Below are 23498 nucleotides of genomic sequence, written 5' to 3' on the forward strand. Positions count from 1 at the left end.
GAATACCCAGATCGATCTCACAGATAGGCAGCTACACCACAAAAGGTCTGAATAGATTGGCCCCAATAAAACATGTTTGGCCAAAAGGATTCGAGTTCCAAAAATACCATAAATCCAGATGCCACATGTCGTTAGAAACACTCTCCCCATCAGGACATCCACACTGGCCCAAATTGAGTATCCACAAAGTTGGGAGCCACCTGTGCCCCTTTATCTGATGGTTGAATTTATGGTTTATGACTAGGCCTGGGTTTACTTTCTTCACAGGAATGTGTAATCGGTTTGTTGTAATTCAAGAACTGTATATAATGCTAGCCAAAACCCTACATCGAGACACTCTTCAGACATGAATATGTTGCTGCTCTCCCGGCTGCTGTGTTTAATTTAACCAATGTGTTCCTGTTTTTCCAAATGCCCATTGTCTTTTAATTTTTTCAAGGTAAATTCATATCTGGACAATATTGACATCACAGAAAATCACATTATATCTGTCCGTCCCTCATCCTAATCATTACTTGTGAGCTCAGTCCCACCTCCAGAGACAGGAAATAACAGAACATTCTGAATATGTGAACCCCGCCCCAAGATTGGCGCCAAGATAGCGATAGCATTCCTAGTATTCTCCTGTTTGCTTCCTGTCTTGTTCGAGACAAGGATGCTGGATTAGAAGTCCCTGCTGTGTTCTCCCCTGCATTGATCCATGAATGCTCCTACTCTGCTGAGCTTTGGAGGAAGCAGTGGCCCACTGGGGTAGCTGCGTCAGCTTTGCCATTTTGAAATTGATACATGGAGGACACCACTATTGAACACATTTTACCAGACTAGCATGCAGCTTTCAGCTGCTCAAAGACACAGCTGTGGAACTGCTTCATCCTGCATATGAGTGCGGAGGAAGTGTCTGCATTGAGCGCATGCATTGTAGTTGGAAGTGGTTTAGCTCATGAACAGACTTTCATTTTCAAAGCAGGGAGTCTCCGAAGTCTCAGAAGTCTATTAAAGTGATGATTTATAAATAATTGAGAAAGGTGGATAGCATAGCTTGGTCCTGCATTTCTGCCTGTACTGAGTGACTGCTATTAATGCATTTCTTGCCTGTTTCTGTATGGTATTACCCTTTTATCCTTCATAATGGGCAAGCTTACAACCAAAAGAAAGCATACCTCTTTTTCTTCGGATTCCTCCAGGTCTACCTCTCGAAATCTAGGCCTGACATAAGAATTAACAAGGAAGAAAGGACAATGGTCCCTTTAGATTAGAAGATTTACATTACTCCAGCCAAGAAAGTTACAGAAGATGACATGATGTATTCTCATGTGTTTGTATCCACTTATATTGATGATGCAGTTGTCTTGGAGAACAAAAAGGGTAATATATCACTATTGATATGTGTAAAGAAATCCTATACCATGTTAGAGTGAATATGGGATTTTCAGTGCCTGAGGCTTCTGGAGCATCCGAAGAAAATCTTTCATCACTTTCAGAGAACCCCCTATACTAGGACTTTGTATTCACCCTTGTATGTTAGATGTCATTATCAGATAGTGGAAAAACACTGACGTGATACATAAGCTGTTATTTATGTTATAGTTCAATCCTTTAGGACACACGGATTCCAAGGTGTCTGATTCTATTCCTGTTGATTCTTTAGCGGCCAGTCTTGTGGGAAGAACTTCAGTGACTGAAGAGAATATGCTGAAAGATTCAGCGAACAAAAAGTTTGATTAAGATCTAAAATATATTCAGGCTCTGATCTTTGTGTAATAGCAGAAATCTCTAATGCTAATACTTCACAATCATTATTTCAGAATTCAACACGTTGTTCAAAGTGGTTAGAGATGATACTGAATGCTCTGAGTTTTTCAAAGGGATGGAATGCCACATAGAACTTTTGCATGATATATTTTTCTAATGTGGTGAGAGTGTCAGCTTTGTCCAGTGGAGCCTAAGTAACTGCCCAGTGGAACTTGTTATTATAGGTCTGGAATACAGATGTAGCGGAGAGATCTATTGTTTTATGCATGCCATTTGGATGTACTCCTCTTTTTGGTTCTGAACGTGAGGATGAGCTGCATTGACTAGTCAAAGAAAGGAGACTTCCTGTTCCTTCAGACATTAGCAGTATAAAACATCTTCCGCCTCCAAATACAATTTGTCTTTTAGACAGTCATTGAGAAGGCAGCAACCAATTGAGCAGTTCAGTAAATCTCAAGGAAAGAGCTTTGCTGGCTGATATTCAAATAAGTAGAAACAGGATCCTTCTGTGCTAATTACCCGACAGATGACACCCAGATATACTCTTTTGAGGTCATCTTCTATATTTGCTGAAAGAATGGAAAAGTAAACTTCAGATGCCTGGATATTGAAATAGTTCAATGGGGCTACAAAATAGCATTTCTATCTCTTCTGTCTGCCAGATGTTGGGACATACTTACTCTCAGTGCATAATTCAAACTTGTGGTTGTACATGGGGCTCACTAGCATTATTTTTTGGGGACCAACACTTAGTTTTCCTTATCAGCCTTTGACCCAGCACACTTAGTTTTCCATATCCGCCTTTGACCCAGCACAACAAAGTCAAAAACACGAAAAGGGGCAAAGAAGGAGAAAGATGGAAAACCGTGACAAAGTGAGAAAGCAGAGACGAAAAAGAATATGCAGGAGCGCGATAGAGGGACAGGGAGTGTCTAGGGATGGATTAAAGCTGCTTAAGGTGGAATCAAGTTTATGGAGCATTGGTATACCAAACTCTCTCCTTCTGCAGCATTTGCTCCAGCTTCTGAGCAAAAGTTTTGGACCCATCACTTATTATTTTACAAATTAAGCATTGCCTATTCCTGGGCCGAATTTCCCATCTAGAGAGAGGTAATGAAGCAAGGGATAGCTGACCTGGTGAAGAAGCAAGCTGTAATTCCTTTTTCAGTGTCTGCGATGGGGAAAGACCATTTTCCTGGTTCCCAAAGTAACTATTGGATTCCAAATAGTAATAGAACCAAAGAGAGTAAATAAATGAGAGATGAATATTCCATTTAAGATGGAAACAAAACAAAGAAAAATTCCTTTGTTCCAGCTTCCCTGTTTTTTAACAGTAGATTGTAACAGATTTGTAGAAATAGGCATCCATCCAAGTTCTTGGATAAATCAATATTCAAGCAGGGGGAAGTCCCTGACTGCTGAAGGCGGGTTTTTCCAAGAAATCGTTGTGGATTTTCGGAACTAGTGGAAGTAGCCATGACGTATTAGGACTGCATGAGCTATGTCTTAATATGGGTATGATTTCTATGCCGATCTAAGGATACAGTATTTTATACCTATATAAGGGCATGAATCGGGAAAATTACACTAGGGTCCTAAAATGCTATACAACATTAGGGGGAGTATCTAACATGTTTTTAAACTGTGTCACATGACTCTAGAATAAATTGTGTAGGGGGTACATGATAGACACTTTTTAATCCACATGTTTATAGCACACTATCACAACGAAATTCACCAAAAAAACTGCTCCGCTGCAGTTGGAGGCGTTGAAGAACACCTGAGTGGCACTCGGTCACTCAGGTGGACCCCGGTGATGAAGCTTGTCACCAACCAGGTTGGTGAGTGAGGGGTTTCCTAAAAAAGAAAGAATTTTCCTTTTTTTGCACCTGTCTCCGCCTATCTATAATCACTAGGACACTGTGTCGTGGGGATACTCTCTTTTTGTTTTGAAATTGTGTGACCCTAGAGGACTGAGAGTATAACCCCTAAGCAAGAAAACCATTACTCTCACATTTGTTTATCACATAGGGTAGATGTGCTTCACCTTTTCAACATTTTGTGGTTTGATGTATTGTTTAAATTCTCTAGAGGTGGGATTGACCTCATGAGTAATTTGGGTTACAGATAAGTAATCGGGCCATTACATGTTATCAGATCTGGATGAGATGAAAGGACCATGTGATTTCGAATCTAAATGGCATCATTGGGAATAAACATCATGATTTAACTGAGTATCCTTTGTCTACTGGTTGTCTGTTTTGAGTTTAACTATTTTTAGTGTTTTATTCAAATTTTAACAAGTTTAGTTCGTTTTCACTTCACTAATGCATCTCTTCATTGGAAAGTATACCTCGTCATTGTGATGATGTCAGTAAGTTCAGCAAAGAGCATGTGTTTCAATTTACAGCCCTGCTCTTAGAACCGTGTAGTGTTTCAAAGAAAGCTAGGTTTCACCTCATAATAGATTCAATCCTCAGCTTCCCCAAAAAGCAGTAAAATCGAACCGAGAAATACTTAGGCTACTATTTTGATTAAAAAGTGGTAGCCTACCTCCTAAATCAGTAGAGTTTCACAGCAAAGTGCCAGGGCAAAAAATAGCGGGGATCGGGGACAGCCCTATTGCATACTGCTTTTCACCACCCAGTCCTTGGAAACTACCCTACCGCTTCTGAGTCTGGCCCTAGGGGTGCTATATAAAAGTTGAACCCAGTGGCAGCACAAGTTTCTCCCAACTGTTTTATGCCAGATGCAGGACTGGTCATTCGCCTCAAATTCATGGCTGTGCTGTAACCTAGTATGTAGCCAAACCAGTCCTCGTGCACCAGTGCCCCTACCACCGCATGCAGCTGCATGTATCTTACATAACACATTTTTATTGGCGTTTAGGCACCACACAGATCACCCCTTCCCTTAGGGTGCATGGTAACATGTACCACCGTTTAGATACTCGATATACCTCTAGCAACGGTTCTGCCAGCTGTGCTGAGAAGGCCTGATAAAACTCCACTGGAAAGACTTCTCCCCTGATGTCTTGCCTCCAGCCATCTTCTCCATTGCTTCTTTAAGCTCTTCTGGGGGTTATATCTGCTTCAATCTACTCGTGGAGTGTTGGTGATGCTACAGGAAGCTCTACCCGCGCCAGTATGGAGTGATCGACTCAAAGTCTGTCTATCGCTCCTTTCTATACAGTCCCATCAGATGATCCCGGAGTGCATTATTAATCGCTGCGTGCGATGTTGCAATTGTCCCGTCTTGTCTACTCAGTGCCATAATCGGGGGGTTTCTCAGGTTCTTGTTTGAGTAACCAAGCTAAGAGCTTGCTAGGTTTGTAGCCCTCTCTATGCAATCTCTGTCTATACTCCCTCCGTGAGTGCCTGTACATTCTATCCCAAGTTTCTCCTATCGTCCATCTGATAGTCACCATTTCCATCCATGCATCAAGAGAATCTGCTTCCTGTCTTTGTATATCTGCTAGGCTGCCTTCCAGTTTCCTCAGATCCCCCTGCGGCTGACTTCTGGGACCATAGATTTTACTAATACATTCTCCCCGCATGACACCTTTTAGCGACTCCCACTTCTTGCCTCTACTGGCTGTTGATCACTAATTATCTCCCAAATAGGCCGACAGTGCGCTGCCCAGCATTTCTCTACAGTCTGTGTCTAAGAGGGCCTTGTTTGATGGTCTTCAACTAGGGGACCCTCGTGCAGCCCTAACCTTTTGAGTATATTGGGCAAATGGTCTGATAAATATACCCTCAGATGGCTATTGTCCTACTGCTAGCCAAGCACCGAGTGGTAATGCCCTGGGCGAGGCACCCCGTTCCGACACTGGAGGAGTGGCACTCGGATATGGTATACTGCAACACGCAGTCAGATGTATATAGCGAACTTCTGTCACCCTGGAGCTGCCCTAAAGTCTACTTGACCCCATACCACATATACTTAGCGCGTAAAGATACAGGGGACTCGGAGGCAGGGTGGGAGTAGATGCTGATGACTACTAGATATTGATGGAGAAAGGAGCTAAATGAGTAGCACTTATTTGTGTGACATGGTTGTTATGTTATGTTGATGGGAGTGACAGTTTCTTAGCTGATAAACGGGGACCCGCACAGTATGAGAATCTATGTTATGGTAGATTATCTCACTCTGTGTTGTGAGATGTCATCATGATATACCTGTCCAAGCACCAAGAGTATTTATAGTTTGAAATGATTGATGTTTTGAACAGTGTTTTGAACTGCCTATAACATACAGGTATGACTTTGTAGTGTTGCGTCCATGATGTATCCAGCCAGATTGTATGCTTCTTATAATTTGTCAAGAAATAAAAAATAAAATAATACCCCCAGATATTTGGCTGACTGTACCCCAGCATTGCAACGCCGCCGTTCCCAGGGCGCGATCCAGCCTGCTGTTTGTGCTGTGCATAAGGTAGTGGCAGGAGTATTCCTTTGAGTCTGGGTACATTGCTCCCTAGATGTCTACACAGCCCACATTTTCCATTACCTGTCGCAGTGCCTCAGTCATACCCAGCTTTGTGGATCGTATTTGGGCAACCTATCAATGTCTCCATCCAGTATGCTGTTGAAGTCCCCGATCCACAGTATTTTATAAGCCATACAGGCAGTAAGGCCTGCATCCTAAAATAAAAGTCTTTTTCGTCATTAGTGGGGCATACACATTCAGGATGCAAACTTCCGTACCATCTAGCGTCTCATGTAATTGGATATATCTGCCACAAGGGCCTGCTTCTCAGTATTGCAGTTTAAAAGGGACACCCAGTGCCACCCAGATGGACATACGAAGAATACGTTGATGACTAGCTGCCTTCTCTATTTCTTTTTTTAGTTTAGATTCCTCCTCATCCACCATATGTGTTTCCTGCAGTAAGGTATGGTCTTCACATACCCACCCAGCCCACTAACATCCCACATCATGATCTTATATTGTTGTATCCCTTGTATGTGGGTGGGAACTCGGGGCAAGTCCCACAGTCCTCTACCCCAGTATGGTGTCCCTGTTCCTCTTGTCTTGTAAGCTACATCTGGCTGCAATGAACAAACTAAAATACCCTCCACTTCTTCCACTGTCTCATTCAGTAACAAAACAAAAAATGCATGCATAACGTTTTCCCTTCCCCCAACCCTCCCCGGGTAGACACATAACTTTAACAACAGAACTGTGTGCTACCCCATCATGTACGGTTAGAATCTGTGTCCCAACCTAGCCTTTCCGGTCCCGAAATGCCAACATTTGAGTCCAACTAATACTCAAGCACTGACTAACTGCTTCAAAGCGAGGAAGGGAGGCAGTCTCAAACACAAGTTAAAGTACCACTCCGGGCCTCCCTCTAGCTATCCTATCAAGTCCTAATCCGTATGCCTGTTAAATCCTGCTATTGAATATATAATCTGGTTCCGCCGCATTTAAACCCATTATTTTCTCAGTTCTGCACGCCAGCCATGCTCTTTGTTCCGCACTCACCTTCAACCAGGACCACACATCCTCTGGTTTTCTCATTGACTATCTCCCGAAGGCGTGTGGGATATACATGAACAGGTATGATAGTTTCACAGTTTTGAGTTTTGGTTTATAGGAATTTCTCTGGGCCTGCACTTAGTGCTTATATTCCGGGTTGATAGCAATTTTATGATTTTTATAGCACAGCTTCCCAACTAACAAGTGGCACGCAGAATACAATCTCTTTCCTTATAGCTAAAAATTCTGGATATTATAACCATAGGGGGGGGGGGGCAGGCAGCAGCCTAGCTGCAGTCGTCTGTGGGTCCTTTCAAGAGCAAACATGTTTGATAATCTTTTCCGTTTCAAAGTGCGTGAGATCCATTGCTCTAAGAAATATTCAGCCGAGTTACCCTCTGCTCTCTCAGGGAAGCCTAGCACCCCCAAATTATTCCTAAGTGATCAACCCTCAACATCTTCGTTTCTACTTTCTAGTACTTTGGTTGCTACCATCAGTCATGTTTCTTGGTCCTTGAGCATCGAAACCTCTGTACCCATTTCAATGAGTGATTGTTCCACAGTCCTTACACTGTCTGCAACCATATGAAGGTCCATGAGCAGGAGACCAACCTCTGTAGCGATTGCATCTATTTTTCCCTTTCAAGTTGGTGCGCAATCAATAAATCAATAAATGACTTTCAGTATGTCTGCCCTGGAAGGCGCCTTCTCTGGCTCAATCTGCTGAGGCCCTGTTTCTCTGGTACTTCATGAGGTAAGCGTCTGCTGGGTCGCATGCAGCATAATGGTGGTGCCCTGGGTGTCATGGGGTTCTTACCTTTACCCATGTTCTGTGTGCTACCCCACCTCGGGGATGTACATTCTAACAGTCTATGTGCTAAAAGATGGGGGATGGGGGAGTTGGTCCATCCCTTCGGATGTTGCAATGTCCCTGAATGTGCCAACCTCTGTACACAGATAGAAGCCCCCTCATCTATGCCAGTCTAACATTTCAAGAGCGAGTTCCCTCCAGGAATGCTGCTACTTAGCTGTCGATGTGTCCCTTCTATCTCCCATGCACCAGGGCTTTTCATTTAAAAGTGTCTCCAGACCACCTCCACTAGGCTTGGCCGAGGGACAGGAGAAGCACCCCATTGCTCCTCTCACAGCGGTTTCCAGCCTGCACGTTTCAACTGTCGCCGTGCTGCTTATCTGTTGCTAGTCCCCTCCATCTCTGGGCAATTTTGTTTCCCCTCTGTTACATGATTAAATCCCGCCTCTCCTCAACCGTGCGGGTTTCATGCTCAGGTGGGCCCCATTCTCTCCTTGGGCCTCCAATCACGTCACCTCAGTCTTTTTCATCTCCCAGGAACGGGTAGGGCAGGCCAAGCCAATCTTCTTGCCGCCGCAGCGCTCAGCACAGGTCCCAACCAGCACCCATCACTCAAAAACACAGCGCTATGGGATGGGACAACTCTGTCTCTCGCCCCTGGCCACCGCTGTCGCTGCCAGAGCTTCCACGCAGCCCTGAGATGCTGCTTCCCCACGGCCGTCTTCCTCCACAATTCCGTTACTACTCTGTCTGCAGTACAGCTCTCCCCGCCTCAATTTCGGCTTATGGCCCGGACCTGCCTTCAGGTAGGCGACTGCACCTCCCGGCATCCTCCACAACAGTGCTGCAGGTTTCAGCTGCCGTGGTCTCTAACTATAATTTTCACTAAAAACAAAATTTGTCAAACATTTGAGGTTTCTCTTCTTTAAAGGGCATATATAACAAATTACCCGGGTCAATCAATGTCAATTTTTATCCACAAAAAACAACCAAAAGCAACAACAGAACAATCTTTTTACGTGGGGCAATTTTAATTCAATTCATTGCATCTCTAACTGTCTCAATAAAAACATATTTGTAGTTGCCCAAGGAGGAGCGTGCAGGAAAATAGAGTTATAGAGTGCTGGAAAGATACGATTTGGAGAAGAACACAGGAAAAAGAGATTATATTTACAAATTCATATAAACAAGTGGTAAATTTATACAATATACAATTCTTTCGAAGCCTGGTGTGTTATTGAGTAATTTAAACACAGTTTATCTTGATTGGAGATATTACTTTCAAGCTAATATTGCACCAAATATTTTAACAACATCATCCAGGACAAATTTAGGGCGTCGACGTTTCGACTCGTCTTGTGGCCTTAGGGTAGTTTAAGCCGTGGCCATGCGAGTCTTCATCAGGACTATAGTTATGGGCAACCCAGGGGAGCAGTGTAGGGCCCCACTGGTAATGGATGACAGGGGAACATTTAAGCTATTGATTCCTGTTCCACTGGTGGTATGATTAATACCTTCAATTTAGATGTGGCTGGCGTAATTAATGCTCCAGTGCTTCTACCGATTGGAGTTCAAGTCGGCCCGGAGGTTGCCTATCAATCTGTGTGGCAACATACACTAGCTTCGATCAGGTCAGAATAGCTCCCTGTAGATCAAGGGGGTCACTAATTGTAAAGATGCATGGCGGGTCAAGCGTCAAGGTGAAGTGTCCGGCGTTTGGTTGAATTATTTGGAAACGCTATCAATTAGCGAGGCAGTCAAGCACTTTCGGAATGAAGTGGTGAGTCTGAATCACGACTTCACCTTGACGCTTGACCCGCCATGCATCTTTACAATTAGTGACCCCCTTGATCTACAGGGAGCTATTCTGACCTGATCGAAGCTAGTGTATGTTGCCACACAGATTGATAGGCAACCTCCGGGCCGGCTTGAACTCCAATCGGTAGAAGCACTGGAGCATTAATTACGCCAGCCACATCTAAATTGAAGGTATTAATCATACCACCAGTGGAACATGAATAAATAGCCTAAGTGTTCCCCTGTCATCCATTACCAGTGGGGCCCTACACTGCTCCCCTGGGTTGCCCATAACTGTAGTCCTGATGAAGACTCGCATGGCCACGGCTTAAACTACCCTAAGGCCACAAGACGAGTCGAAACGTCGACGCCCTAAATTTGTCCTGGATGATGTTGTTAAAATATTTGGTGCAATATTAGCTTGGAAGTAATATCTCCAATCAAGATAAACTGTGTTTAAATTACTCAATAACACACCAGGCTTCGAAAGAATTGTATATTGTATAAATTTACCACTTGTTTATATGAATTTGTAAATATAATCTCTTTTTCCTGTGTTCTTCTCCAAATCGTATCTTTCCAGCACTCTATAACTCTATTTTCCTGCACGCTCCTCCTTGGGCAACTACAAATATGTTTTTATTGAGACAGTTAGAGATGCAATGAATTGAATTAAAATTGCCCCACGTAAAAAGATTGTTCTGTTGTTGCTTTTGGTTGTTTTTTTGTGGATAAAAATTGACATTGATTGATCCGGGTAATTTGTTATATATGCCCTTTAAAGAAGAGAAACCTCAAATGTTTGACTAATTTTGTTTTTAGTGAAAATTATAGTTAGAGACCACTGTTTTTGAATGATATTGACTACTCAGGTCTGCTGGCTAATTGGGTTACCCCATTTTTTTGATGGCAGGTTTCAGCTGAGCGATCTTTATACAGCAGGCTTGCCGGTCATTAGTTAACAGACACTTTAGGTTTCAATTTGGCAGGATTAATAAAGTATTATTACTTTGGTGAGCAGAGCACAGTTTTGCACGTCTGATTGGCCATCTTGCTAGGTCACACCTCCCTAACTTCTCCTATTTACTGTAGAAAGGCTAGTAGCCCCATTAACGAGTACAGGGTTACATGCTAACTACTCGGCTGTGCTAACCTGGGACTACTAAAGTTGATACTTGAAGGTATCAAAGGAATCATTACATTAAACCTGATCTGATGCCCAAGTTGAATCTAATGTAAGTTTTAAGTGTAAGGCAACTTTAAAAGTTACCATTCTGTTCCCCAAGATTTCCAGTGTCTGTTTGCTGTAGCTGCCCACAAGACAGCCTTCCTCCCTGGAAAGGACACAATAGAGGTCTGCTGTTGAATGAGGTGTTACCTCTCCCTGGCAGGAAGCTACACTGGTTGTGGGCCCAAATAGTGAGCTACAATAGGGAATCCACCATAGAAGGGCAAGTGGTGGACACACGTGAGAGGGGATGCTCTTTTGTTCTAATTGACAGGTTGGCATCGGGGACAGAGAGGGTAAAACGGTTGCCAAACTGGTTTTTCCATGGACATGTATCCCTTTCGTAGCCACACTTCTAGGTGGGCTGCCAAGCCCCCCACACTGAAAGAAGGGTTCTAACATCTGAGGAGTTGGCAGAATATTACAAGCTGCCATAGCTAGATGCCACACAGTGCAGGAAGTCATCATCAGGCAAGAGGGGACCTGATGGCCATTGGCTAGAAGTCTGTGCATCCCCTGTTGGCAAGTTGAGTGATAAAACTAGCTCCACTGACACCTAGACCTCTGATCATGTCTGTGCTAGAGAGAGGCCTGAAGAAGGACTGCTCTATGTTTCCTGGACCCGGCAAAGAGAGGCTGCATCAAAGACTGGACTGCACCTGCTGGTCCGGGGCTAGCAAAAAGTGAACTGTACCTGTGGTGTGCTGCTCAAGGAAAAGTCTTCCTCCGAGCCACTGACAGAAAAGGTGAACTCCAAGAGTCAGTTGTCTGACTTACTGTTACACCTTCAGGGCCACAAATGCTGAAGAAGCCTCCTTGGCGAATTGGTAGCCACAAGCACTTAGTTGCCGCTGACCGCTAAAGCTCAGCCTGAGAGACTGAGCCCAGATACTCATGAGTTGCACCTGAGTCTGCTGCAAAGGGTAATTTGGTGGCCCAAGATGGACACTAGCTGCAGTCAACGGGAACTGCTAGTTTTACTGTAGCCGAAGACCAGTGGCAACTGTTTTTTGGCTGGACTTCACCTCGGCTTTGAGGGACATACACCTCTGTTGCCAAAGTTGCCCCACGAAATTCATGGATGGAGGGCTGGCTCCAGGAAGACCCCAGTCAACTGGATCAGCATCCACAGCATCCTGTATCCCTTCTATCAAGACAACTCCATTGATATATATGACGGTTTGCCCATAGAGCCTTAGACTCTACTGGAGACTGCTTTTACTACAAGGTAACTGTCCTGCTAAGCCTTACTGCCCCCTGTGACTTGCTCCCTGCCTGAGTTGGTTGCCCATGTGGGTTGGAGTACCTGAGTACAACTGTATAAAAAGATTTCAAAGTAAACGCTATTAGCTGTAGTTGGCAATGTTTGTTTGTATTTTGAGTGGAAAACAGTGATTTATGGTTTGCTTAATAATTTATATCTCCAGAAACTTTTGGTGAATTTTGTTCATTTTGCTGTCTAAAAATTCATAAAAATTCGTTTTTATAAATTGTTTTCTGAGTTCCTTTGTGTCGTGCTTCTTTGTTATTCAATTGTTTTGGTACTTCTATATGCTTTGCACGTGTTCCTTTGTTAAAGTGTGACTGCTTGACGCCACAGCTACCCTATGGTTGCGCTAAGGTTTTAGAAAACGAGTCTGAGTGGAACCAAGACGGGTTAGTGAGTTTATTGCACGGTGAGGTCGCACAACCACACCATATAATAAACCAAATTTCCTCACTGAGGGCCTTTGGGTTAGTCTATTTCTGTCATGCACTCTGCTTCCATCCATGACCGTGTACTGCATGGGGTGATGGTTTAATCCACATCAGTCATTGGCCCTCTTGCCCTACGAATGACTGCATTTTCTTATCACACATGCACATCCACCATACAATGAGTGTATTTCATTATCAGGGCTGGTTGGCCAGCCCTTTAGTTTCGATTTTCTCCATTTATAGGCCCACTTTCTTTTCTTTGCTTTCCCAACTTTTTATATTAATATCCTTAAGAGGATACTACATCACCCCAGGTGCCCACTTGCTTGCCTCTCATTTCAACTGCAGTGTGCCGCATCCCGCACGGCTACTCTCATCTAAACCAGGTGACCATTATGGAATGCAGTTTTGCCTGGTGTATCATTGCTTTACTGTTTCATGATGGGCAACATGATGGTTCTAAATGTGGTGGCCATGCTGGAACTTTACAACTACGACAAAATATTTACAATACCATTGCAATACAGACACCCACTACTATGTTTAGTTTCGTTATTTTAATCATATTCTTGCTGTGTTTAGAGAGCAGCTTGTTTTCTTTTTTCTACATGTGTTATTTTAATGTTTCTTGGATATGTTGCTCATTTTGTGTTTTATTGTGTTTGTGTCAAAGGGTGAATGCAAAAATGAGTCGGTGAACAGATGAATGAATGCATGAGTGGAAAGATGAATCACACCGTGCAGGTATGATGGCTTAACCCATCAGTGACACAACAGGCACTTTCACTCATAAGACTGACCTGTTGGCACTTTCAATGCTTGCCATTTGCAATACATTCTCCTAGTTATGTAGATGCTGATAGCTGAAGTGGCCGCTCTGGTTTCTAGGCAGGGTTTTATGAAGGTAGATGATTGACCTGGTGCTAATAAACATTATGAAACCATTTTAGGTTCTTCTACATAGCCAACACATTGCTATCTTCCTATTATCTGTACTGCTGGTGTCTGAAGGGGAATCTTTCCACATAGGTGTGTCTGTCAAAGTTGCTTTAAAGGTTTCTCATTAGCGCCTTTTCTGCTTGGCGTGGAGATCCAGCATTACCTTGGATTTTGCTGAATAATAAGTGATATGACTTGAATTTTACATTAAAGTGGAACCTGTCTTATCTGTATCTAACTAGCATTTAGTCAGTTTTTTGTAGGTTATCCTGACAGGATAAACCTGTTCCCGTTCAAGGGCACGTAATAGGAAAGCTGGATTTTCTCAGTTTTACTGAGAGCCTTTGCTTACTGTATGCAAAGATTGATGTAGTTAAGAAGTCTCCGTTTTTTAGTTGTCAGTCTGGTGCATCTCTCACAGTTTTACCCCTTCGTTTTCTTCAGGCTCGAACTCTTGCCTTATGCCCACACGCCGATCACCATGAGCCATCTGAAGCTGCTGGCTGCCAGGCTGAGACCCTGCGCCCTCCCGCTGCTCTCCAGGTACTCTGCTGCCCCACAGATATGTCCTCGTGGCAACCGCGTCTTTTCATCCGAGCGCGCCGAAACTTTCTTGAGTGGGACCAGCTCGAATTATGTCGAGGAAATGTACTATGCGTGGCTTGAGAATCCCAACAGCGTTCATAAGGTAAGCCCAGCCTTGAATCTTATGTGAAAGTGTCCGCGCTGAAAATCTTTGGGTTGTTGAAGATGAAAATTCTAATATTGAGTAACAAATCCTGTGTATTTTGATGAAACAGTGGCACTTTCTTTTTTACTACAATTCAATTTTTCGTGCAACTTTCGCACTTTTTTTTAATTGAACCTTAAATAGGGAGCAAAAACATTTCGCTCTTATGCACGTTGGATATTTTGTGTGTTTTGTTGCTGACCACAGTAGGGGGACAGAGTGGCAAATCAAAATGCAGTGAATTTGCCTTGCTGTTGATTTAACTCTATATACATAGATTCAGTTTACTTGCACGCATTGTTATTGAAAAGCTTCTACACAAATGTGTGTTTAAAAATATTGCCCTTAAGTTGGTTTTAGGTTGCTTTTAGCATTCCGTGAATTAAAAAAAACTAAAGCTGACAGATTGAGTGAAATCCAGTTTTCTTAAATTGTAATGGCTAAAGCGGCAGAAAGAATTCAGAAATGGGAGAAACCATTACCTTGTAGTACTTGTAGAGCAGCTAATACTGTTCTCTGGGCACAATATTTTCAATATTTCCTGATATTCGTTATTAAACTGCAGTAAATGCCACAGCAATGCCCTTTTGCTGCCAAAACGCTGTAGTTGTTACTGAGTCACAGACTGCTTCCACCAGTTACTTGAGATAAGGCAGATTGCCAATGCCTTACAAAAGCGAAGCTGCCTTGAAGTGTCTTTCAACGAAGTGTGGAGTCCTTTGTTGAAGGGGTGGTGTATTCATTTAATCGTTTTGTTTCTTGGACGTTCATGGCGGTTCCTCCTGTTTGAACCTTGTGAAATCATGGCATTCCTAATAGCTTGTTGGAGTAGGATGTTGATTAGTGTGTTGGGCTGGCTCATACAGCCTACACTCAGTGAGGAAAACCTGTGGCCAGTGGCTGTGTGAATGGCTGGACTTGTTGAAGGAATAGAATTAATTTGGGGAATCCTTTAGAGTTCACCATGGGTGAAAAATGACAAAATAATGGGATGCCTCTTTTTGAAGAAAGTAAGAAGTCCAGCAACAGAGAAATAACAAGGCTCTTGCTTCACTTCCTCCACCATTTTTGCATCAAAGAAGAAAAATCATGTTTTAGTCAGTTAGTAGTAAAAACTGCATCTGCCAAAGTTGCATCAGAGGGCGAGCCACAGCCTCGACAGGAGCCATAATGTTAGCAGCCATACAGTTAAGTAAAATAAGTAACTAAAAGAGAGATAGATGGGAAGGGGCCAAGGTCACTGTGAGTCAAACTGATATTACAAGGCAATGAGTTAAAATTTAACTGTTTCAGTAACTTGTTTTTTTTTTAAAACGGGCCCAAAAGCTGACTGCAGCATGGATATACAGCACCAGTCGGGCTCTTGTGGAAGCTAGGGGGAGATTTTTAGTGTCGTTAGCTGCCACCTCTGTAGGCTCAGCTCCTCTGAAAGTGAATTATGCGAAAAAAATAAAACTGAATAATGTGAATCAGCTTGATCCATTCATGAATAAAATAAACTAAACTAGTAAGCAGAAACTAGGGTAGAAGTGAGTCGGTTAAGTGCAGGATGTCCTTACACAATGTCAGCTAAACCACATCTAACAAGCAGCCAATGGCAAATTTGACCATATCCATTTTAGCAGTTTCACATGCAAACATCCCTCCTATGCTAGGTAGTGAATCTGATACACAAGTTTGAAAACGCAGAATCTCATTTATTTGACTAATGTGGCAAACGCAAAAGTAATCTAGGGAGTTCACACGAGGAGAGAGGCTAAATGCACAATCTGTTTGCGAACCCAGATTTCTTTTTTATGATTATTAGCAGTGCAGAAAAGTCACTGATAGGATGGACCACTGGAGATAAGTACCTCATTATTTGTTAGGCTGGCTTTCCAATTGTGTTGTTTCATCAGACTGGATATCAAAAATATATGCTTGGTGGCTTGCAGAAAGTGAATGTGGAATAGCCAGGAAATAATTTTGGATGCAAAACTTGCATGTAAATCAAGGAAAGAAAGAGGTCAAGGGAACAGAAATCTAAATTCAATACATGCTGTGAAATATTAGATTTCTGGGTAATCCTAAGGGTATTGGGTAATTCCTGGAATTAGTTGGCAGGAAAGAGAAAATTGTATTTCTGGTACTGAGAAAATAAGCAACCTAATGTAAGCCCGCAAACCCCACTCCAGCCTTTTGGAGGCAGTCGAAAAATATTGCGTTGTTGATGGAGATAAAATAGCGGACAGATATCTAGTAGGTGTAGCGTGTTGACCCCCTTTGTATCGGTCTCAATGTGTAAAATTACGTTAGCACTTGCTGATATAGAATGGAAAAGATTCTGTTCTAGAACTCACTAAAAGTTCTTCAATAGTCATCACAGTTAGCCTTGTAGACTAGATTTGAAGTTGGCGGAAATCAAACTTCGCTTAGCAAGTCCACAATGAGTATCTCCGAAAGATATGACAGCGGCCCACTTGCAGATGTCTGAGACCCGTCAACAGCAGAGGAAATAGTTCATGGTGGCTAGCACTTGTGGTACAATAGCTTCACAAAAACGTTGAGATATTTTTGCAGGACCCAAGTCTTCTGATTGACAAATACTGTGACCCAGGAATTCTCTTTTCTACTTTCTTTGGCCACTCATTCAGAGTCTCATTGAGTTTCATGGCATAGGATGCGTTAGGATATAGATTTTTCAAGTTAATTGGGGATATTATTTGTACTGTGCCATATTCGTCCATATGAGCCTGATATTGTTTGTGACAATAACAATGTTCAGCTGTGTTGTACACTGAGCACCACTACTTTTGGGCACCTAAGTGTTCCTACTGCAGAAACTATGATTTTGTTTCTGTGGCATATCTTAAATTATTTAAATAGGTACACTAGTATCTCCAATCACATGTTTTATAGCCCCTATGTTTGAAACAGATTTCTTTAAAAGTTATAATTTTTCCTTATTAAACTCCCTGTACACAGATGATAGGGGCATGAAGGGGGCAATGGTCTTGGGCAATAATGCTTCTCTGGTAAAAGGTTGACTGTGTCAAATCTTATCGACAAGTGAGTTTGAGTGGAATGGGCAGTCTTTCTTTGTGAACAGAATTTTCCTGGATCATCCTTGGCAGCCTTTAGTTTTGACTCTAGCAAGGTGGGGATAAAAGTGAAACATTAACAGGTTTCTCTGTTTTTTTATATTCATGGTGATAAGGAATTCTCTTTAATCCCTTCATCATCTTCTGGAAGTTTAACTGAGGATTGTCAAGAAATGTATGATCCTTGCAAGTTGCTGGAGAATACAAGGTGGTAGGGTCTTATATACGTAGGAAGACAGAAATTACTATTAGGTGTGTCATGCAAAAATATTTAATACAGATTGTGTGGAGTTCATGCATGTTGTATCTGTACATTTTTCCTTTCCTTTGCTACTCCAGATAGGCTATAGTACCACAGCTAGAACTTAACATCTTTTGTGGATTTGTCATTGTTCCAAAATTCCAATACTGTGTTGTTAAAAAACCTTTAGGTATTTTCTTTTGTCCAAAATCCCAAATCATTGATTATTTTTAGAGCTATATTGGCTTTGTGTAGCCGCTCCAGTCCTTTGAGATGCTGTATGTTACTCGGCTAGTAGGTATCTCCTTTCCATTCAAAGTAAAGCCATCTGCTGCCATTTTTGTATTCCATTAGGGGTTCTCTTTGGCATTCATCTTGTCAATGGTAGGAGAAAAGGGACTTCTGGACATTGTGTCTTTGGGTCTAATTTAGCTTCACAGAAAGAACCGCAAATCTCACGAAATTTAATGTGAAGTGTGAAGCATAGATTCATTTTTGGAGAAGATATTTTGATTTGAATTTTCCACTGATTTGAATGGCAGCTTGGGTACAAAACAAAGTTTTCCAAAAATGCAGCTAAATTGTTGTATTTGCACAGCTGTCATACGTGGAGCCACACCTGGTGACGACTGACAGCTTATTCTTGCTTTTTTTTTTTTAAAGACCTTTATTGTACCTTATTACCAGAACACAGCATTTGGCCTACAACCCGTTGCAAGGGCCAGCCGCAAAGCAATTCCAAGTCCATACATCAATCAACTTGGCAGAGTTAATGGTGGATTCCAATGGTGCGATGTTACAACAAGTCAACATTAGGAACTGACGTCTTGCATTTCCATCATATAGGGTACTATCAGTCTTATTTTAGGCATAAAACCGGAACAACTAAGTACTTCAACATTCCCCCTCCCCAATAACCCAGAGATCCATTCAGGTCATCAGTCAATAATGCAGCATAGAAACAACACAAAAAGACAGAAGTCATTCAAGGCCTAAAGGTTTCATCACAGCATTAGTCAAGGTAGTGGATAAACTATACTCACTGCAGAAGTGTTCTCCAATGTAAAAAGACGTACCACAGAGACGTACCACAGAAATCCGAAGGTGGGGCAAGGATTTACAAATGCCAACCCTATAATGGATATCTGTATGATGAGGAGACGAACCCTGTATCAGTCTCACAACTCGACAGCGGGCATCCGGACAGGCAAACCACCCAGAAAACCTTTCCAGCCTACAGACCCATACAGTGTAGTAAACTTCAATTATCATCCAGCTTAGACAACATGTATGCGGTGTAAGGGCCCCAGACATCACGCGGACGTGAGGCGGCAGGCAGTTCTTCATAATAACAAGTCAGCTGATCTCGACAATATGCCATGTCCTGCAACCATTCTTTGACAACCGGCGCTCGTTTCCCTCCCCAACAAACAGCCACTCTACGCTTAGCAATCTGCAGCGCCAACACTACCAATCGCCTCAGTCCGGCTGGTACTCCAGAGGCCATCCCCAGCAAACATAAGCGCGGGTCAGTAGCAATTTCAATTGATGTCATTTAAGATAGTGCCATCGTTACCGCCACCCAGAACGCCTGCACACGCACACAACCCCAGGCCAGGTGGATAAAGTCAGCGCCTTCCAATCCGCACCTTGCACATCCAGACGATTCCCGGAGACCATATTTACCAATTGTACAGGCGTGTAATACCATTGGTGTAAGAACTTATAGTGGATGAGACGAAAATTTCCATTAGCTGCAAAACCACCAGTTGCAGAACAGCATTCAAACCATTCATCATCGGTCAATGGTTCAGGTAAACACGCATCCCATCTTGCTTTAGCAACCACACCGCCTCCTCCCTCATCCTCCTGTGATACCCGGTACAAGCGCGAGATCAATTTCACCCGATCGGTCGTTGTATATAGCAACTGTAAGGCCCCCAACACAGGCGGTTCATCCGGGAAGGTGGGATATAGAGGGCGTATCGCAGCTCGCAGCCTGACATAAATGAATGTGGCCATTGTTGTATTAGACACTTGTTCCAATACGTTCTGCAACGGTAGAAACCTAGCACTCGGAAAAACATCACCCATAGTGCGTATCCCGGCATCCTGCAACAATTGTAAAGCACCCATTTCACTCGAAACCGATATATCTGCATGATACAGCAATGGCATACCCAGGGCATATAGCGGCAGTCTATTCGAACGCTTGCCTAAGTTCCCCCAGGCCTTAGACGTACACTGTACCGTGTCCACTTCTCCCCTGTCAAACACCGAATGCGGATTCACGATCATCGCCTTTAGGGGCAGCGGGATAACTGCGCTCGCCTCCAGTGCTACGTGCGGCGTGAACGGTGGCGCCGAAAGCCAGTAAACAGCAAAATGAGCCTGAGCGCATAGATAATACAGTCGCATGTCCGGTACAGCAAAGCCTCCCAGCTCATAAGGCTTAGTTAGTACGTCCCATTTCACACGTGGCTTTTTCCCTGCCCAGGCTAACGTAATTAACAAGGATTGTAGCTGCGCAAAAAAATGAGACGTCAGGGCAATAGGCACATTAACAAAATAATACAAAAATTTAGGAAGGACCACCATTTTGATCAGCGAAACCCTATCAGCAAATGTGAGTGGCAACCGAATCCAGCGGGCCACCTGATCTTCCAATTTTGAAATAGCCACTCCATAGTTAGCTCTAATTATCTCTTGGGAGTCCCTGTGCATCCAAATACCCAGGTAACGAACAGGTTCTGATGCCCATGCCAGTGTAAATTCCAATGGGAATGGCTGCGTGGCATCCGTAAGAGGCAACAATATGGATTTATCCCAATTTATGGATAGGCCTGAGAAACGCCCAAACCTAATAAATTCCCGAAGTATTCCTTCCAAATTTTTAGCAGGCTCCCTCACGTACAAAACCATATCGTCGGCGTACATCGATACAGCCAGGGATCTGAGAGGGAAACGTAATGCCGTGTCTGCATACCTTTGCCTCAAAATGCATGCCAGTGGCTCCATCAGGATAGCAAACAGTAAGGGTGATAGGGGGCAACCCTGCCTAGTTACCCTCTTCACAGCAAATGGTGCCGACACATGCCCGTTAACCCGCACCCTTGCCATCGGATTTGTGTATAGCAAAGTGACTAAGGACGTAAAGAAAAACGGTACTCCCATGCGATGCAATATTGTGATCATATATCGCCAGGCAACGGAGTCAAACGCTTTCGCAGCGTCTAGTTCTGGCTTAAGAAGATGTAAAACAGCAAACAGCGCTCTCAAATTGTGTGTCGTGGAGCGAAGAGGTACAAAACCGGACTGATCCGGCAGCACCATATTCGGCAATACAAGGCGCAGTCGTGTCGCCAATACCTTGGCAATAATCTTAACGTCCGTGTTCATCAATGACAGCGGCCGAAATGACTCGCAACGATTCAGTGGCTTGCCCGGTTTAGGCAGAGCCACCAGCAATGCCTCCCTCATCGTTGCTGGTAATTGACCCTGTTCTAAGGCTTCTTCCAGGACGAGCGCCAAACGAGGTAGTAGTAAATCGACATATTCCTTATAAAATTCAGATGGCAAGCCATCAGTTCCAGCAGCCTTACCGTTCAGCAGAGCAGCAACGGCGTCCCGAAACTCCCCCTCCGTAATGTGTAGCATTAAGAAATCTTGTTGTCCCCTCGAAAGCCAGACCAATGCAATGTCTTCCAGATATTGCGCTATTTCATCCTCCCCTGCCGTCTCCCTATATTCATACATCTGCTCGTAGTATTGCACAAAGCAATCCAGTACGTCTTTCGCATTCGTCACGGTAGCCTCACCATCCCTAATCTCCTGTACATCACAGTGCCTAGCCCATGGCTCCTTAATTCTGTTCGCCAATCCGCGGCCCGGACGCCCTCCCTCACCATAATATCTTGCCCTGTTGCGTTTGGACAGAAACTTAACCTTCTGCTCTGCTAAGTCGTTATATTCGGTGACTTTCATTCGTATGTTAGCCAGTAGAGAGTCAGCCGGCTGTTGCTCCTGTTGTCACTCAAGGCACAACAATTCACGCTCTAGCTTGTCCATGGAATCCCTCAGCGACCTGAGCACTCCCGCCTGCATTCCTATACATGCTCCCCGCACCGTCACCTTAAAGGCTTCCCATACCGTTCCCATGTTATCAACAGAGCCAACATTTTTGTCAAAAAATTCTTCAACAACTGCACGCAGCTCCTCACGCATCACTTGGTCCTGTAAAACACCCGTCGGTAGACGCCACGTGAAGGGAGCGGGTGCATGCGATGGCAACCACACTTCCATATACACCGGAGCGTGATCAGACAACGTTCGAGGCAAATGGCTAATTTTCATCACCCAACCGCTAACATCCCGTGTCACCAACTAATAGTCCAGCCGCGACCATGTGTCATGTGCAGACGTGTAACAAGTACCTTCTCTCACTCCCGGATGCCCCAATCTCCACACATCCACCAATCCCAGCCCAGTCACTCCATCTCTCACCGCTTCAGCTGCTTTCCTGTGTGTGTAGGGCCGATCATCCTTCCTGTCCAATGCCGTATCTAATGTCACATTCAGATCCCCACCACATACTATTGCTGAGGGTGGCAAAGCATACACCTTGTTCCATAGGTTGACATAAAATTCAGGGTCATCAATATTTGGACCATAGACATTGATCATCGTGACCAGCGTACCACACAATTTCCCATGTAAAATAATATATCCACCTTCTTTGTCAACATCCTCGTGTAATGAAACAAATGGTAAAATTTTTTTATTAGAATCATTACCCCACGGGCATATGTGGAATAGTTCGACGCTAATTTAGTACCCGCCCATTGCCTAGCTACTGTCTCCGCCGCCCGCCCTTTAAGGTGTGTCTCCTGAAGGAAGACCACCTGCACTCCATGTCTGTTTAAGAAGGCCAGTACCTGTCTCGTCTTTTGTGGGCGATTCAGTCCCCTCACATTCCATGTAATCCAATTAATCTTGCCCCCCTCATCCATAGGGCCCACCCTTCACGAAATCTTGTGGCATATAATGCGAGCTCACCCACACGTACCAGCTGCGAAGTATGAGGCAGCAGACCAAATACCCGTCTGCAGGCATCAGCTTATAGTTATAGCCGTACTGCATGCAGCAAATTTCATGATTCTTGCTTTATTTAGGTATTTCTTATAGCAATTTATTGTTGTAATTCTTACCATAGGCAGATGCAAGCTACTCATCATTTTTACAAATGGCTGTAATTCTATGAGTTGTTATGTGTTTATATGGAAATGTTGGATAGGACTTACACAGTATGTCCTTATTGATGGTATTAAACCAGGGCGCAAGTCTTGGTTCCAAATGCTGTTGGATAAAAAGCTATCACTGGTTGAATGCGTCTCAGATGATTCGCGGCAACAAGGCAACTATATAAGTCAAGTCAAGTCAGAATTTATATAGCGCACTACATACCCATGGGGTCTCAAGGCGCTTGAGGAAGGGGGGGGGAGGTTTATTTATCGAATATCCATGTTTTAAGTTGTTTCCTGAAGGCTAGGTGGTTTTGAGTAAGGCGGAGGTGGATGGGAAGGGAATTCCAGGTCTTGGCTGCTAAGTAGGAGAAGGATCTTCCTCCCATGGTGGCTTTGTGGATGCGCGGTACCGCGAAGAGGGCTAGGTTGGACCAACGCAGCTGGCGGGTGGGGGTGTAAAAGGAAAGGCGCGTGTTGAGACAATCAGGTCCAAGT

General features: G+C 43.7%; 1 protein-coding gene across 2 annotated transcripts in view; it reads left to right on the forward strand.

Annotated features, from left to right (window-relative positions):
• Nucleotides 1–23498, forward strand: part of OGDHL (oxoglutarate dehydrogenase L) — a 683466-nt gene that overhangs the window by 16544 nt on the left and 643424 nt on the right. For both annotated transcript variants that reach the window (XM_078643351.1, XM_078643352.1), the window contains exon 2: nucleotides 14154–14397. In XM_078643351.1, the coding sequence (XP_078499477.1) occupies nucleotides 14191–14397 (207 nt within the window). In that variant the 5' untranslated portion in view covers nucleotides 14154–14190. The remainder of the gene's footprint in view (nucleotides 1–14153; nucleotides 14398–23498) is intronic.

The sequence above is a fragment of the Lissotriton helveticus genome, chromosome 5_1, assembly GCF_964261635.1.
Source record: "Lissotriton helveticus chromosome 5_1, aLisHel1.1, whole genome shotgun sequence".
Lineage (NCBI taxonomy): Eukaryota > Metazoa > Chordata > Amphibia > Caudata > Salamandridae > Lissotriton > Lissotriton helveticus.